The sequence below is a fragment of the Pseudoliparis swirei genome, chromosome 9 (assembly GCF_029220125.1).
Source record: "Pseudoliparis swirei isolate HS2019 ecotype Mariana Trench chromosome 9, NWPU_hadal_v1, whole genome shotgun sequence".
Classification (NCBI taxonomy): domain Eukaryota; kingdom Metazoa; phylum Chordata; class Actinopteri; order Perciformes; family Liparidae; genus Pseudoliparis; species Pseudoliparis swirei.
This window is the reverse complement of record NC_079396.1, coordinates 5,421,849-5,436,764: the sequence shown is the minus strand read 5'-3', so window position 1 is coordinate 5,436,764 and position 14,916 is coordinate 5,421,849. Positions and strand designations below refer to the sequence as shown.

At 44.8% G+C, this 14,916-nt stretch overlaps 1 protein-coding gene across 3 annotated transcripts in view; it reads left to right on the top strand.

The window, feature by feature from the left end:
- Window positions 1-93: 93 nt before the first annotated feature.
- mtor (mechanistic target of rapamycin kinase) overlaps window positions 94-14,916 on the top strand; it is a 92,703-nt gene continuing 77,880 nt past the window's right edge. For all 3 annotated transcript variants that reach the window (XM_056421939.1, XM_056421940.1, XM_056421938.1), the window contains exons 1-17: window positions 94-220; window positions 697-839; window positions 1,015-1,123; window positions 2,752-2,984; window positions 4,704-4,904; window positions 5,491-5,625; window positions 6,277-6,552; window positions 7,056-7,164; window positions 7,250-7,433; window positions 7,989-8,117; window positions 8,709-8,953; window positions 9,788-9,997; window positions 10,482-10,687; window positions 11,236-11,358; window positions 11,629-11,712; window positions 12,777-12,869; window positions 13,636-13,770. In XM_056421939.1, the coding sequence (XP_056277914.1) occupies window positions 711-839; window positions 1,015-1,123; window positions 2,752-2,984; window positions 4,704-4,904; window positions 5,491-5,625; window positions 6,277-6,552; window positions 7,056-7,164; window positions 7,250-7,433; window positions 7,989-8,117; window positions 8,709-8,953; window positions 9,788-9,997; window positions 10,482-10,687; window positions 11,236-11,358; window positions 11,629-11,712; window positions 12,777-12,869; window positions 13,636-13,770 (2,601 nt within the window). In that variant the 5' untranslated portion in view covers window positions 94-220; window positions 697-710. The remainder of the gene's footprint in view (window positions 221-696; window positions 840-1,014; window positions 1,124-2,751; window positions 2,985-4,703; window positions 4,905-5,490; window positions 5,626-6,276; window positions 6,553-7,055; window positions 7,165-7,249; window positions 7,434-7,988; window positions 8,118-8,708; window positions 8,954-9,787; window positions 9,998-10,481; window positions 10,688-11,235; window positions 11,359-11,628; window positions 11,713-12,776; window positions 12,870-13,635; window positions 13,771-14,916) is intronic.

Genomic DNA, 14,916 nt, shown 5'->3' with positions numbered 1-14,916 from the left:
GCGTGGCGCGCTGCGCAGCAGCTCGGGCGCAACACGACGCTCGTGAAGTTCCGAGTGCTCGTCCCTCTGCTGCGGGAGAGGAGACGCGGCCCACGTTCACGTAGCGGTGCGATATCTTGGCTAACTTCTTTCTCTGCGGCTGGCTCGTTGCTCCTACAATGAGAGGCATTCTGCAAGAGCCGAATAGCAATTAAGTGGCTAACACACATAACAGAAACAGGTAAGTGGTTCAAAGCGAAGTTGCTGTCGTAGCTACCAACTAGCACTTTGCGACAGCGAGATAGCTTAACGTTAGCGACCGTTAGCTAAACAACAAACAGCATGATAACACTCATGAGGCTCTGAATTAGCATATAACGTGCCTCACATGGCATAACGTCACGCCACTTAGACGTGCCAGTGTTGCACTACCTCTTGGTATTGTACAGAGTTTAATGTCTCTAGTTTCACGTGATGTCCGTGTTTGGTATGTTGCCGAGTTATTTAGCAAGGGTTTCTGAAGCTAACCATACATGCTAGATAGCTAGCTTCAACGTCAGCTAACAACAACATGGACCCCATGTAAACAACTCGGAACAGGTATACTTCCTTTCCGAGTTCGGTCTTCAAGCTAGTTGCTCTTCGTTTTTTTTGTTGCATTTTACTTTGACGCGTTTCAGTGAAGGCTAACATCTTAGAGTATTTGTCTCTTTGCAGATCAGGTCGTCCAAATGGTGATCATGTCGGGCACAGCCACTGTGCTGCAACAGTTTGTCAGCGGGCTGAAGAATCGAAATGAAGACACCAGAGCAAAATCTGCCAAAGAGCTGCAGCACTACGTGACGACAGAACTCAGAGAGGTAAACAAAGTAAACGATGGATGTAATAGAGACCGGTCACCAGGATGTGATTGGGATGCACCGATGTTGCCCAACCACAGCTGGAGAGTGATCAGCTGTTTCTATTCAGGAGTGGATATGAAGATTGGTGATGCACACGTCAACAATTATTCTTTTTCTATATGCAATTCCACAGTTAAGCCAAGATGAAGCCACTACATTCTACGATGAGTTAAACCACCACATATTCGAGCTGGTATCCAGCTCTGATGTGAACGAGAAGAAAGGAGGGATTCTCGCCATCGGTAAGCCGTAAACACTGACATGCCAGATTTAGTTTTATTAAAGGGTACCTGTAGTGCAAAACAATATGTAGCCAGATCAAAAGATAATGTGTTTCTAAAGGTTATTCATGCACTGACGGTCCAGTATTCAATAACAATACGTAGTTTAGGCTGTTCAAAGTCCTCAACTCCGACATGCGACAGTGCACTGGAGCTTGAATATGTCGCGGGTGGTGTGACGTCAGATCGTTGATAGATCGACAGCCAGCCACAGCGGATGTGTTCAGATACCAATGTAAACAACGTCGAGCGCTCGCAAACAAATGCTGAGAGATTGAGAATATGGACGATGAAAGATTGTCTGATTCAGCAACTGGATACTTGTTTGAACCTTTAAAAGCAGACTATCCCCATTTAGTGAATTGTGACAGCGATGATAGCGATGATTCAGATGAAGTTGATGCTTCACCGTGCGGACCGTGCACGCAAGTCGGCGGACGTTTGGTGCAGTTGTGGGAAATGTGTGCCACAGAAAACAGACATAGAGTGCATTTGTTGTACGAACTTATGTCCGATGATATAGCAGGGCTCTCAAGTTTTGAAGACAGGCAAGCGTGAGATTTCCATCAGCACCCGATACAGCTGACTGTTGCGCGCGCCGGCATCGAGCCGAAAAGAGTTGTCGACGGGTGCTAGTGACTATTCCTACTCAACAATCGATCGGCGTATTGAGCACCCCTGCATTCAAGCATTAAATAGCCGAGAGGTTTTTCAGCGTGAGGAATTAGATGTGTGGCGGGAGTGCGTGAGATAAGACCGAAATGCGTGAGTCTCACGCTCAATGCGTGAGACTTGAGAGCCCTGATATCGTGTCATTAGACCTCATCTGCTTCACACAATAGAGTGAGCTTGATAGCTACATCGCGCATAAGCCAGCGCTGGAGATGTCTTTCATTGATGCAATGTTCGCCGGCATGTTCGGGGTGCTAGTGACTTTTTCTTTGCTCCGTCCGTCCCGATGCGCGCAAACCGGTGTCGGGAGCTCCGCGGCGCACGAGACGGCGGGCAGAGGACTGTCAACGCAACACTAGAGACAGAAATGACGTGCTGCTGCTGTAATGTGGCGCTATAGAGAAAGTGACAGGGGGGCGGGCCAATTTTTTTTAATGTCATGCGATCTACCAATACTACGCCGCGATCGACTGGCAGGTCGCCGCGATCGACGTATTGAGCACCCCTGATATAGATTGTGTAATTCTTGAGGCCACCGATCTATCCCAAGAAGCAACGCGTGTAGAAGTGGCTCCGGATGGGCTGAATTCCTTTCAACGACTCTACGTCATAGTTAGCTTTGAGCTGGAGTAAATAACTAGCAAAATGGCTGCGCCCACGGATTCGGAATTTTGACAAAGAAATGTAAATCCTCGGGCTATGCGTGACTTGTTGACAATAGCAGCGGGGTAAATATGATTTATTTGATGCGCCGAATGGATGTAGCACGTTGTTGTTTTGCACTACAGGTACCCTTTAAGTTTACTTTTGATTTGCCTACGATCTCTTGTAATTCTCTCGAGATAGGTGACTGTCCTGAATTTCACATAAAATGTGTGAAACACTGAAACACTATATTGCTGTTTATTTTGTTCCAGTGAGTCTGATCGGAGTCGAGGGAGGCAATGCCACCAGGATCAGCCGCTTTGCCAATTACCTGCGCAACCTGCTTCCGTCCAGCGACCCCGGGGTGATGGAGATGGCCTCCAAAGCCATGGGCCACCTGTCGATGGCAGGGGACACCTTTACTGCGGAGTATGTGGAGTTTGAGGTCAAGAGGGCCCTGGAGTGGCTGGGAGCGGACAGAAATGAGGGCAGACGCCATGCCTCAGTAAGTGACTCACGGGCGGCAACGGGGGCTGCGTGGTTTGTTGTTGAAATACCGCCACTTCTCGTGGTGTTTACAGTGTGTGTGGTGGAGATGAGGGCTGAGGACAGTTGGACTCCAGATTGTCCCGTTGCTTTTTTAAAACTTTGTTATGCAACGCTATGCACAATGTGGTCGAGCTTTCCCTGAATAGAGAACACACTCATTGCTGTTTAGGAGACTGTATTGAAATTAGCTCGTAAAGAGGGAAATTCCCAACTTGTTTACCCATTTAAAACATATACATGATTTTTTTCAGAGCGATTTCTTTTCTTTGCTGTCAACCTTGTTTTGGTTTTCGTCAAGAAAACAACGAAAAATGTTTCAAACATAGCCTAAAATGAGACGCTGTCTCGGTAGATACGAGTGACGAGTAAAAGCCTCTGTGACACATTTGCTCTCTGGCCTTGTTTATCTCATCTGCGATTATTCAGTCTGTTATGAACACCCTTCTCCAAGGGAAGTAACGGAATAGAAAAAAACTGATCAAATCAAAGTTAGGCTTTTTTTTTTTGTCATAGATTTTCTAACTTTTATATCAGTGAATTAGTCTTCAGATGATACAAGATTGATTGTCAAGATCTTGCTTCCCATCTAAAGGAAACATAATAGCTGATGATTTGTTTGTGGACAGCTATTCATGCTGACTGCAGGCATCAACAGAAAGAAGTGAAACGATTGAGGCCACCAAAATAATTGACACGAATACTGCTATTCACCTTTTATTCACCTGTAAAGTTTTGATTTGTTTGTTCGAGTTCGATTGATCGATTTCCTGCCAAACAACAGGGCAAAGTGAGGGTTTCTTAGAGAGCTGAGCTTCCATGCTGCTGCGCTGCCCGATGGCGTGGCTTAAGTTGATCAAACAAGTGCATTCGCTGTTCAGGTAACTTGCGTCGTTCTAGTTAGAAGACACTCTTGCCATGTATGTTATCAACCCAGTCATCACGTGATTAAAACAGTAATGTGAGCAAGGTGGAGCCCATTTTTTAAAAGCGTACTTTTATGCCATGTTAATGAACTTAATCATAAGAGTTGTCATAGTCACACACAAAAAGATTTCCCGAGTACTTTTTATTTCCGTGGCACGATTTCACCTCGTCCTTTTTCAATCTCACATACTCTTCACCACATCGCCCCCGAGTGGATTGTGCGATGGAGAATAGACACAACATTCTCTGAACTGAATATGACATTGTTATGGTAAACACATTTAAGATGACGTTTGATCTGCATGGTTAGAAGGGATATTGGTTGCCGAGTTTGCTTTAACCCTCCTGTTACCTTCACATTTACGAACATATTTTACCCTCGGGGTCAATTTGACCCCAGCAATTAAAACCTCCAGAAAATTCTTAGAATTAATATTGTTTCCCAAGTTTAAGTGTGAGGTACTTTATGTTTGTTTGTTGACTCCCTAAATAGCCCTTTAAATATATAAAAAAGTTGATATTTCTTATATGTTTGACACAGTGAAAAACAGCCTGGGGTCAAATTGACCCCAAAAAACACCGACGTTAAACATTGAATGGGGTCAAATTGACCCTAAAGGTAACAGGAGGGTTAAAGAAGTTGAAGGTCACTCTAAGACACACATCCTTTATTTCCAGTCGTATTACCTTTTTTTCAAGAAATAAACCGATTTAATGACGAGCTGTGAAATGTCCTCGTGTCCTCCCCCAGGTGTTGGTGCTGAGGGAGCTGGCTGTGAGCGCACCCACCTTCTTCTTTCAGCAAGTGCAGCCCTTCTTCGACAACATCTTCTTCGCAGTGTGGGACCCCAAGCAGGCCATCCGAGAAGGGGCCGTGGCTGCACTGCGAGCCTGTCTCATCCTCACCACGCAGAGGGAGACCAAGGAAATGCAGAAACCGCAGTGGTACAAAGTACGGTGTTTTTCGATGTCTCGAAAGTAACGCCCCTCCTCGTGTTTGCCGGCGTTTTAAAGCCTACGCTAGCGTTCAAAAGTTTGGGGTCACTTGGAAATAAAAAGAAAAGCACCAAAAAATTAGAAATGAATCAGAAATACACTCTATACATAGTTAATGTGGTAAATGACTATTCTCTGGTTTTTAATGAAATCTTTACATCGGTGTATGGAGGCCCATCTTCAGTGTTCTAATGGTACATTGTGGTATCGCCTCAGAAGACTAACGGAGGGTTAGAAAACCTTTGAAAACCCTTTTTATGTGAGCGCAGCTGAAAACAGTTATGCTGGTGAGAGAATCTATAAAACTGGCCTTCCTTTGAGCGCCAAGTTTGAAGAACAAAATGAATATATCAAATAGAAATCATTATTTCTAACCTTGTTAATGTCTTGACGATATGTTCTATTCATTTAGCAAATCATTTGATAAATAAAAGTGTGAGTTTTCATGGAAAACACAACATTTTCTGGGTGAACCAAACTTTTGAGCGGTCGTGTATGTCCACGTGAAAGGCAACCCGAGTGTTTGTCCTTCTCTGTCACAGCAAACCTTCGAGGAGGCAGAGAAAGGCTTCGACGAGACTTTGGTCAAAGAGAAGGGGATGAACCGCGACGACCGGGTCCACGGCTCTCTCCTGATCCTGAACGAGCTGGTTCGCATCAGCAGCATGGAGGGAGAGGTGAGGGCTGCTGCGTTCACCGCCAGGAACATTCCCCGCGTCCACAAAAGCGAAAACCTTCACCCACCCCCACCCAATGTCGGAAATATATATATATATATATGTATATATATATAATTTAAAAGCGTTTTGTTTTGGTCTGTCACGTCTATACTGCCTGTACTATGTATGTACACACACAACAAATCAATAGATATTGCGTTGAGTTTAGTTTATTTCGATCAGCAAAATATATAACAATCAGAATATAATGAATATAATTTTGAATTATAAAAAACAAAGAAATAATTTAGAATTGTTAATAGTTGTTAAAAAAAATTATAACAATAAATAACCACAAAGAAATAAGAATAACATTGAATATGATTGTCTAATTTTTGTTTTCTTTTTGTTTTTGTTCATAAAATCTAAGAAAACACTTTTAGTCTTACTGCCTAATAGTCTTATTATTGCCATTTTTTTTGACAATTGTAAGTATAAGTATATTTATTATTTTTGAACAAAGGTTAAATGTTATTTCACTAGTTTCAAAAAGTGCCCCCAATTTATTTTTAAATGCCCCTGGATTTCAGTCAGTGGGAGTAAAAATTGCCCCCTAAAAAAAAAAAGTAAATGTCCTTCCCTGCCCCACCGCCTTGTCTCCCGTGACAGCGCATGCGAGAGGAGATGGAGGAGATCACGCAGCAGCAGCTGGTCCACGACAAGTACTGCAAGGAGATGATGGGGTTCGGCGCCAAGCCCCGGCACATCACGCCCTTCACCAGCTTCCAGTCGATGCAGCCGCAGCAGTCCAATGCCCTCCTGGGCCTGCTGGGCTACAGCACCCCCCAGGGCTTCCTCAGCTTCGGCGCCACGCCGGCGCCCGCCAAGAGCTCGCTGGTAGAGAGTCGGTACTGCCGCGAGATGATGGAGGAACGATTTGACCAGGTAGGTCTCGGCCGAAGAGCGCTGTGGTTTCGGCAGGTGCTTGATCTGACAATCATTTGTTGATACATGGACATTTATTATATTAATATTTTCATTTACGCTGAGTTTAATATGCTTTTTAAAAGAAAGACGCTCAAAATGTAAGCCTGCACACGCTCTCATACGAGTGAACACACCGTAACTGAAAAGTTTGGTGGCCATAGCAACAGTATTTTAGGGAAGCGGTCGGGATAATCCACGATGCCACGGAAGTGTAGATTTAACCATGCTTGGCTACATATGGAAAAGTACTCATTGTTAGTTTAAATACTAAATGCTTTCACTTTTTCATGGATACACCAAGATTTCACAAAATGTTTGATTATGGAAATTTGGTTTAAAGTCACGGAAAAGTCCTGGAAGTCCATTGGTCAGCATGTGTATGAACCCTGAACAGAAGGCCGGTGCTGCTGCGATGGCACCAGGTAAATCCTCAAGCTTTTTGTCATGTGCTTTTTCTCCAGGTGTGTCGGTGGGTGCTGAAATACAAGACCAGTAAAAACCCTCTGATCCAGATCACCATCCTCAACCTGCTCCCACGCCTGGCTGCCTTCAAGTCGCCTACTTTTATAGGTGGGGACGAGCTAATGTCCGAATGTCATCCGAGATCCACGCGTTTAACCATTTGCTCCGCGCGGTTCTTCCATCCACCGTGCAGACCAGTACCTGCCGGACACCATGGGCTACCTGCTGGTCTCTCTGAAGAAGGAGAAGGAGAGGACGGCAGCTTTCCAGGCGCTGGGTCTGCTGGTCGTGGCCGTCAGGGCAGAAATCCAGCAGTACCTCACGAAGATCCTCGAGATCATCAAGGCCGCCCTGCCGCCGAAGGATTTCGCCCACAAGTCAGTGACTTTTATACGGGACACGGTGGCTCTTGCCGCTTGTAGTCTCTGCGTACTGTACTATTTCTTCATAGTGAGATATTGATCTGTTTTTAATTACCTTCGCATTGAAAATGCGGAAGGTAATGTGTTGATCGCCGTGTATTTGTATGCGTGCGTGTGTGTTACTCGCATAACTCAAAAAGTATTAAACCGAATTGCATGACATTTGGTGGGATGATTGGTTATTATCCGGGGACCATTTGATTAGATTTTGGGATCGATTGGGTCAAAGGTCAAGGTCAAGAAAAGGTCAACATCTTCTTTTTACCGTAGCGCTGTCAATTTCTATCCAATTGGCATGCAACTAATGCCAAAATGTTCATAATTCAATGCCCAATCTTGTGATATGCGAAGGTATGCGCTCTACCGAGTGCCCGTTCTAGTTTGTCATGTTTTATTTATTTAGTTGTGCTTCAATGGTTAATGCCGTCCCCCGCGGTAGACCTGCTTTTAAAATAGTTTTGGGAGACTTGCCAATGAGCTTGTGTGTTTTTCTTTTCTCCGTGTGCGCAGGAGGCAGAAGACCATGCAGGTGGACGCCACGGTGTTCACCTGCATCAGCATGCTCTCCAGAGCCATGGGACCCAGCATCCAACCCGACATCAAGGAGCTGCTGGAGCCCATGCTGGCTGTGGGCCTCAGGTAGGACGGACTGGGGGATGGGAACTAACAAGGGACTGGGTTTAGATCCAAACCGTGTCCCGTTGTCAGTTGCGTTCACAGTTCCACGTGACGACAAACACAAACCAAAGCGCACTTCCTTGTAGGGCTGCAACTCACGATTATTTTAATAACCGATTAATCCGTTGATTAATTTTTTCGATTTATCGGATTAATAAAAATAACATTAATTTCGAACCCTTTATTCAAAAATAGAACTGCCAACGCTTTACTCGCCTGAGTTTACTTGCCCGACTATTTGTGGTTCATTCGTGCCTTATAGGGGGCGGGGCTATCTCCATTGCTTTGCTCCGTGGAAACTGTTATATTTTCCGCCATCCACCACGGAAGAGCTAACCACTAGTTCTGCTTTATACTTGTTGAGGACATCCCACAACAACGGGACATCAAACGCCCTCGTGTTCGGGTTCATAATGGCGTAATAATCGCGCGGCACAACGAATCCAAAGTGAAATTCGTTGCCAGCCATTCTGCTAGCCCTACTTCCTTGTCCTCGTCTCCAGACGACAGCGGTGATAACATTGTTTTTTCCGTTCGTCCCGGTCCATCTAGTCCGGCGCTGACGGCGGTGCTGTACGACCTGAGCCGCCAGATCCCCCAGCTGAAGAAGGACATCCAGGACGGCCTGCTGAAGATGCTCTCCCTGGTGCTGATGCACAAGCCGCTGCGTCACCCCGGCATGCCCAAAGGCCTGGCTCACCAGCTGGCCTCGCCGAGCCTCACCAACATCCCCGAGGCCAGCGATGTGGGCAGCATCACACTCGCCCTGCGGACGCTGGGCAACTTTGAGTTCGAAGGCAAGAACCTTTTCGCGTGAGACGCGCGGCTTCGTTAGCCGGACGATCGTTTCATTGGCTTCAAGCCTGTTTGTCAAAAAAAAACACAGGGGAAGGGAAATCCACAGATTTGAAAGAACATGTCCAGACCCCCAACTCAATTCAATTCAGTTCAATTCAGTTTATTTGTATAGCCCTTTTTCACAAATTGCAAATTTGACTTTACAATCTGTACATATAGACATCCCTGACCTTTGACCTCACATCGGATCAGGAACAACTCCCAAACAACCCTTCACAGGGAAAAGTGAAGAAACCTTCAGGAGAGCAACAGAGGAGGATCCCTCTCCAGGATGGACAGGTGCAATAGATGTCATGTGACCAGAAGGACAGATTTAGAGTTAACTCACCAAACTCCAGTGATCTTTGGGTCAGTCAATGGAAAGAAAAACAAATTCACGATTTTAAAATATGGGCTTCAGAGCCCTTAAAAAAACCCAACATAAAGCATGAGGAGAAATAACCGATGCAGATTTTTCTTTGGTTCCAACAAATTTAAATTGGAGGTATAAACTATCAGGTATGGAGCCACATTGGGTGGTGGGGGGGGAGCATATAGTCAGTAAGAAACAATTACGGTTGTGTGGAATGGTACATCCCAGCTGTGTTCTGGACCCGTGGGGCAGCCACTGGATCATACGGCATCCCAGGGTAAAACAAGTACTTATCAGTCTTACGCCGTCATCCCCGTGGTGGTTGTCCTAAACTACAGCTAACCCGAAGACGGTTGTAATGACCAATGCTCCCGTTTCGGGGATCGTTCTGACTCTAACCGAACTGTTTTTCTTTCTCCAGGCCACTCCCTCACCCAGTTTGTTCGCCACTGCGCCGACCACTTCCTGAACAGCGAACACAAGGAAATCCGCATGGAGGCGGCTCGCACCTGCTCGCGCCTGCTCACGCCCTCCATCCACATGATCAGCGGCCACGCCGTCAGCCAGACCGCCGTGCAGGTGGTCGCCGAAGTCCTCAGCAAGCTGTTAGTCGGCGGCATCACCGACCCAGGTAACGCATGAAAAGAACACAACAAGGGCAGGACGTGAACTCGGTTAAGCAAGAATCGGGCATTTGATTATAGCACGGTCGTGGGAAAAGCTGGAAAAGTCATGGAATTTGTAAATGGTTATTTCCGGGCCTTGAAAAGTCCCAAACGTTTTTGGAAAAGTCATGGAAAATGTGTTATATTCATATGTGTATTTACGCTGAGTTTTCAATTATTAATATGCTTTTAAAAGAATGACGCTCAAAATATAAGCCGGCACACGCTCTTATAACTCGCAGCGCACATTTTGTGCGCTGCAAGTGAACGCACCGTAACTGAAAAGACAGACATGTTTATTCTTTTAATCAAACTATGTTCTCTCATTCATTTGTGTCATTTTTAAGGTATACATTTACTCACTTTTTTATGCATAGTTGAGATTTCACAAAGTGCTAAGTCATGGAAATCCATTGGTCAACATGTGTATGAACCCTGTCATCCCCGCAGACCCAGACATCCGGTACTGTGTTCTGGCATCGCTCGACGAGCGCTTCGACCCTCACCTGGCCCAGGCGGAGAACTTGCAGGCGCTGTTTGTGGCGCTGAACGACGAGGTGTTCGAGATCAGAGAGCTGGCCATCTGCACCATCGGCCGCCTCAGCAGCATGAACCCCGCCTTCGTCATGCCCTTCCTACGCAAGATGCTCATCCAGGTAGGAGAGGCTGAACACCCGGCACGCACTGCAGTGGCCAGATGTTTTGGCAGCGGCCGCACACGAGGGACACGTTGTGATTTGTGAACATCATGCCGGGGTTACAGGCTGGCCTGTGTCGTCCGATTTTCATATCATTTTATTCATCTAATTTCCACAGAGGCTAATTCATTATATTTTAAATAGAGATTTTGGGCGTGTGCTTGAAATCACGAAAACTATTTTGGACCAAAAATTCGAGATATTATATTAATCTATATTCTAAAACTCATAAATTAACATGATGAAGAGGATGTAAAAAAAAAAAAAAATCATCATGCACATATCTGTACATACATGTTCTGCTTGAAAAGATCTGGTGTCTGTCATTTCAATTGGACACCTTTAGGTGGCAGCAAAGGCTGTGGTATTGTGCACAGTTTAAACATCCAAAGACCTAGTGACGGTTTTATAAAGACACCATTATGTACACCATGCATTAACCTTTTATGGACGCGTTCCAGATATAGAAGCCTGTGCACTTATCTCCGCTTTGAATTGTGTTGCAGATCCTCACCGAGTTGGAGCACAGCGGCGTCGGCAGGAACAAAGAGCAGAGCGCCCGCATGCTCGGTCACCTGGTCTCCAACGCCCCGCGACTCATACGCCCGTACATGGAGCCCATCCTCAAGGTACCTCCGCTGCAAAGCTCTCCATCGTTTTACACTTAAAAAGTCTGCTGAGTGTTGCATTGTGGGTCATGTAGGCGCCAGGTTTTGACGAGACAGAAGAATGGGTGAAATGAAAAAAATAGAAGGGCAATGTCAAAGGGGGGCGATCCAAAGTTTGTGGAGGACTCTTATATTTTAATTTCCTAATGCTCCTATTATAATGATGGGGATCACTGGGTTAAGTGATTACGTTATCTTTTTTTAAAAATCTTTTTTTTAAAACATTTGCAGGCTCTCATCCTCAAGCTGAAAGACACAGACCCCAACCCTGGAGTGGTCATCAGTGTCCTCGCCACCATCGGAGAGTTGGCCCAGGTAAGGCCGGGGGCTTAAATTTCGTTGAAGCTGTAAGAGGACACTATTAGCATGTGCATCATATTAATTCTCCAGCTGCTGCTGATTTGAAACCCAGTAAATCTGTGCGGAATGTTTTTTCTTCTTCTTCCTTTTGTGCACATTATCGCTCACTGACAGAGTTTTAATAATGCGAGCATTTCTGAGCGTGTCCTTTTTCCGAGGTGTAAAGTTCAGAGTAGGTCTCCGCCCACGGACCTGTGTTTTGCTCCACCCTCCCTTCCCACTCGTCCAGGTGATTCGATGGTCCCTACAGAGGAGTCAGGAAAGCACAATTAAAGGCAGGCAGACTCTGCAGTTCATTCCGAGTGCAGGAGATTCTCAGGTAGACGCCCGGCAGGGAGACACGAGAAAACGTAGGGAATACAAACAAAATGTTTTAGCCACTATGCGTAGAATTGGAAAATGTTTAATTTTTGGTCATGTCACACAAGAGGCAAGAAAATGTTGCAGTAGAACACTTCTCTCAACCCTATTGAATCGTACCATAATTAGAGTAAGTCTATTTCAGAGCAACACACAGACAGAACGCGTCAGAATATTCCAACCAATGCTCCGAATTCTACACATAAGGACTGTAGTTTGATATATTCAGAAGAAAGAATAGTAATCAGGGTTCGTACAGTCATGGAAAACCTGGAAAAGTCATTGGATTTAAAAATGGTTATTTCCGGGCCTGGAAAAGTCCTTTAAAAAAATGTAATTCCAAAAGTTTTGGGAAAGTCATGGAATATTGTTATTTTCACATGTTCATTTACACAGTTTGATTAAAACAATACACATTTATATTAATATTTATTCTTTTTATCAAACTTATTGTCTCTTATTCATTTGTGTCATTTATACACTGAGATTTCATCAAATGTTTGGTCATGGAAATTTGGTTTAAAGTCCTGGAAAGCTCCTCGAAATCCATTGGTCAACATGTGTGTGAACCCTGGGTAATTATAACATCCCTTTTTAGAGTAGTGTCATACATTTAGGTAGCGTGGTTGTGATACCTTCTCCTGTGCCTACCCGGTCAGGTGAGTGGCCTGGAGATGAGGAAGTGGATGGACGAGCTTTTTCCCATCATCATGGACATGCTGCAGGACTCCTCCTCCCTGGCCAAACGACAGGTACGCCGACAAAATCTGCTTCTAATTAATTATTTATTTATCTTTTCCTACGTTCTGAGAAATATGTATTTCTTGGGTACAGTAAATTCACGGCTACTCCCGTTTACATAATAGGATGTCATTTCTGGAAACATTTTAAGACGCTTAAAAAAACTAAATTTTGAAAGCATTGGAAAGGATCGTGTGCCAGGAGCTCACCCAGAGAGGATTAATTAAAAAGTAGTGGCCATGACGGCAATCGGGGACTGAAGGCAGCTAGAATGGATCGTGGAGGTCTCCATCGTGGAATACGCCTACTATGAACTATTCATACACTCTGTCACATTCATTGAATGTATTTAAACTCTAAATCTGTCCTTCTGTACACATGACATCTATTGTTCTGTCCATCCTGGAGAGGGATCCTCCTCTGTTGCTCTCCTGAAGGTTTCTTCCTTTGTTCCCCTGAAGGGTTATTTGAGAGTTTTTCCTGATCCGATGTGAGGTTTTGGGGCAGGGATGTCTATGTGTACAGATTGTAAAGCACTCCGAGACAAATTTGTAAATTGTGAAATTGGGCTATACAAATAAACTGAATTGAATAGAATGGCTGTCAATTAATTTGACACCCGTGTGAATGGAGAAAAGTGTACAACAAGAAGACATGAAAATCCAGACAAAGAAGCCGTTGCATTGTTTGTTGAATAGAAAGAGGATGTTTGAAGAATGCAAAGAAGAGTGCGTCCCAAATGTGATCGTCCTTCTTGGTCGTTGTGCTTTCCACCAGGTGGCGCTGTGGACACTGGGCCAGCAGGTGGCGAGTACAGGTTACGTGGTGGAGCCCTACCGCAAGTACCCCTCCCTTCTAGATGTGCTGCTCAACTTCCTCAAGACGGAACAAAACCAGGGCATCAGGAGAGAGGTATGCCACTTCTGGTCCCAGTTTCCCCCCACACGGTTGCCTCGGTAGCAACGTGAACCCGACTGTCGTTCTGTGAGTCACCAGAAACACTACCTGTCCACATCGACTGCACCAACACATGCTGGGTTTCGTACGGTCGTGGAAAACCTGGAATTAAAAAATGGCCTGGAAAAGTCCTTTAAAAAAAAAAAAAATAAAGAAATCACAAACGTTTTGGAAAAGTCATGGAAATGTGTTATATTCATATATTCATTTAGGCAGTTTGATTTGAAATAATAAAACATTCATATAAATATTTATTCTTTTTTAATCAAACTTGTGTCTCGTTCAGTTGTGCCATTTAAGGTATTTCCTCGGGTATACACCTGAGATTTCACAAAATGTTTGGTCATGGAAATTTGGTTTGAAGTCATGGAAAGGTCATGGAAATCCATTGGCCAACATGCGTATGAACTCTGACAGGTCTGTTAAGTGTATTGACTCGACTGGTAAATTATAATCACAATGAGGCTACACACATTTTCCGTAGTTTGTCTGGTACTTAAGTGATAATTGCCAAAGTTTCTTCCATGTCGTGCATCTCAGGGAGAGCGTTGTCGATGAGGCTCTGGCGTTTCTCGCCCCTGGATCCAGAATCAAATGCATCTGAAATCCAGTTGGGCTCATTTTCCAATTGTAGTCGCCGGTCGAGGATGACCGCACGCACCCTGTGCCGCGGCATCGGAACAAACTACGACCACCGTAACCGCAAGCACTTGTCTTTATTTTTCCATGTTGTCGTGTTTTATTAAAGGAACACTCCCACTGAAAGTCTGTCTTTTTAAGTATCATACATTCAGCTTGTAGCGCCTTTAAAAAAACAAAGAAAATTCTCTGCTTCCTGCGGGGAAAGCAGCGAGAAGCTGTGTTGAGTTTGGATCCACAGCACACACTAGCGATTCCAGCGGGGACTCGGGGCTGCACAGATCTTTTTGTTTTTTGCACGTCTATTCGTTCCCTATGAACCCATATTTATACACCCAATATTAATAGTATTTGATTCCTGCAAACACAATAGTTTCCAAAATGTGTGCTCCACGCATTTCCAATAACCGGAGAGTGGTAAAGTCTAAAAGTTTTTTTAAGAACTAAATATTCTGCCTCAAT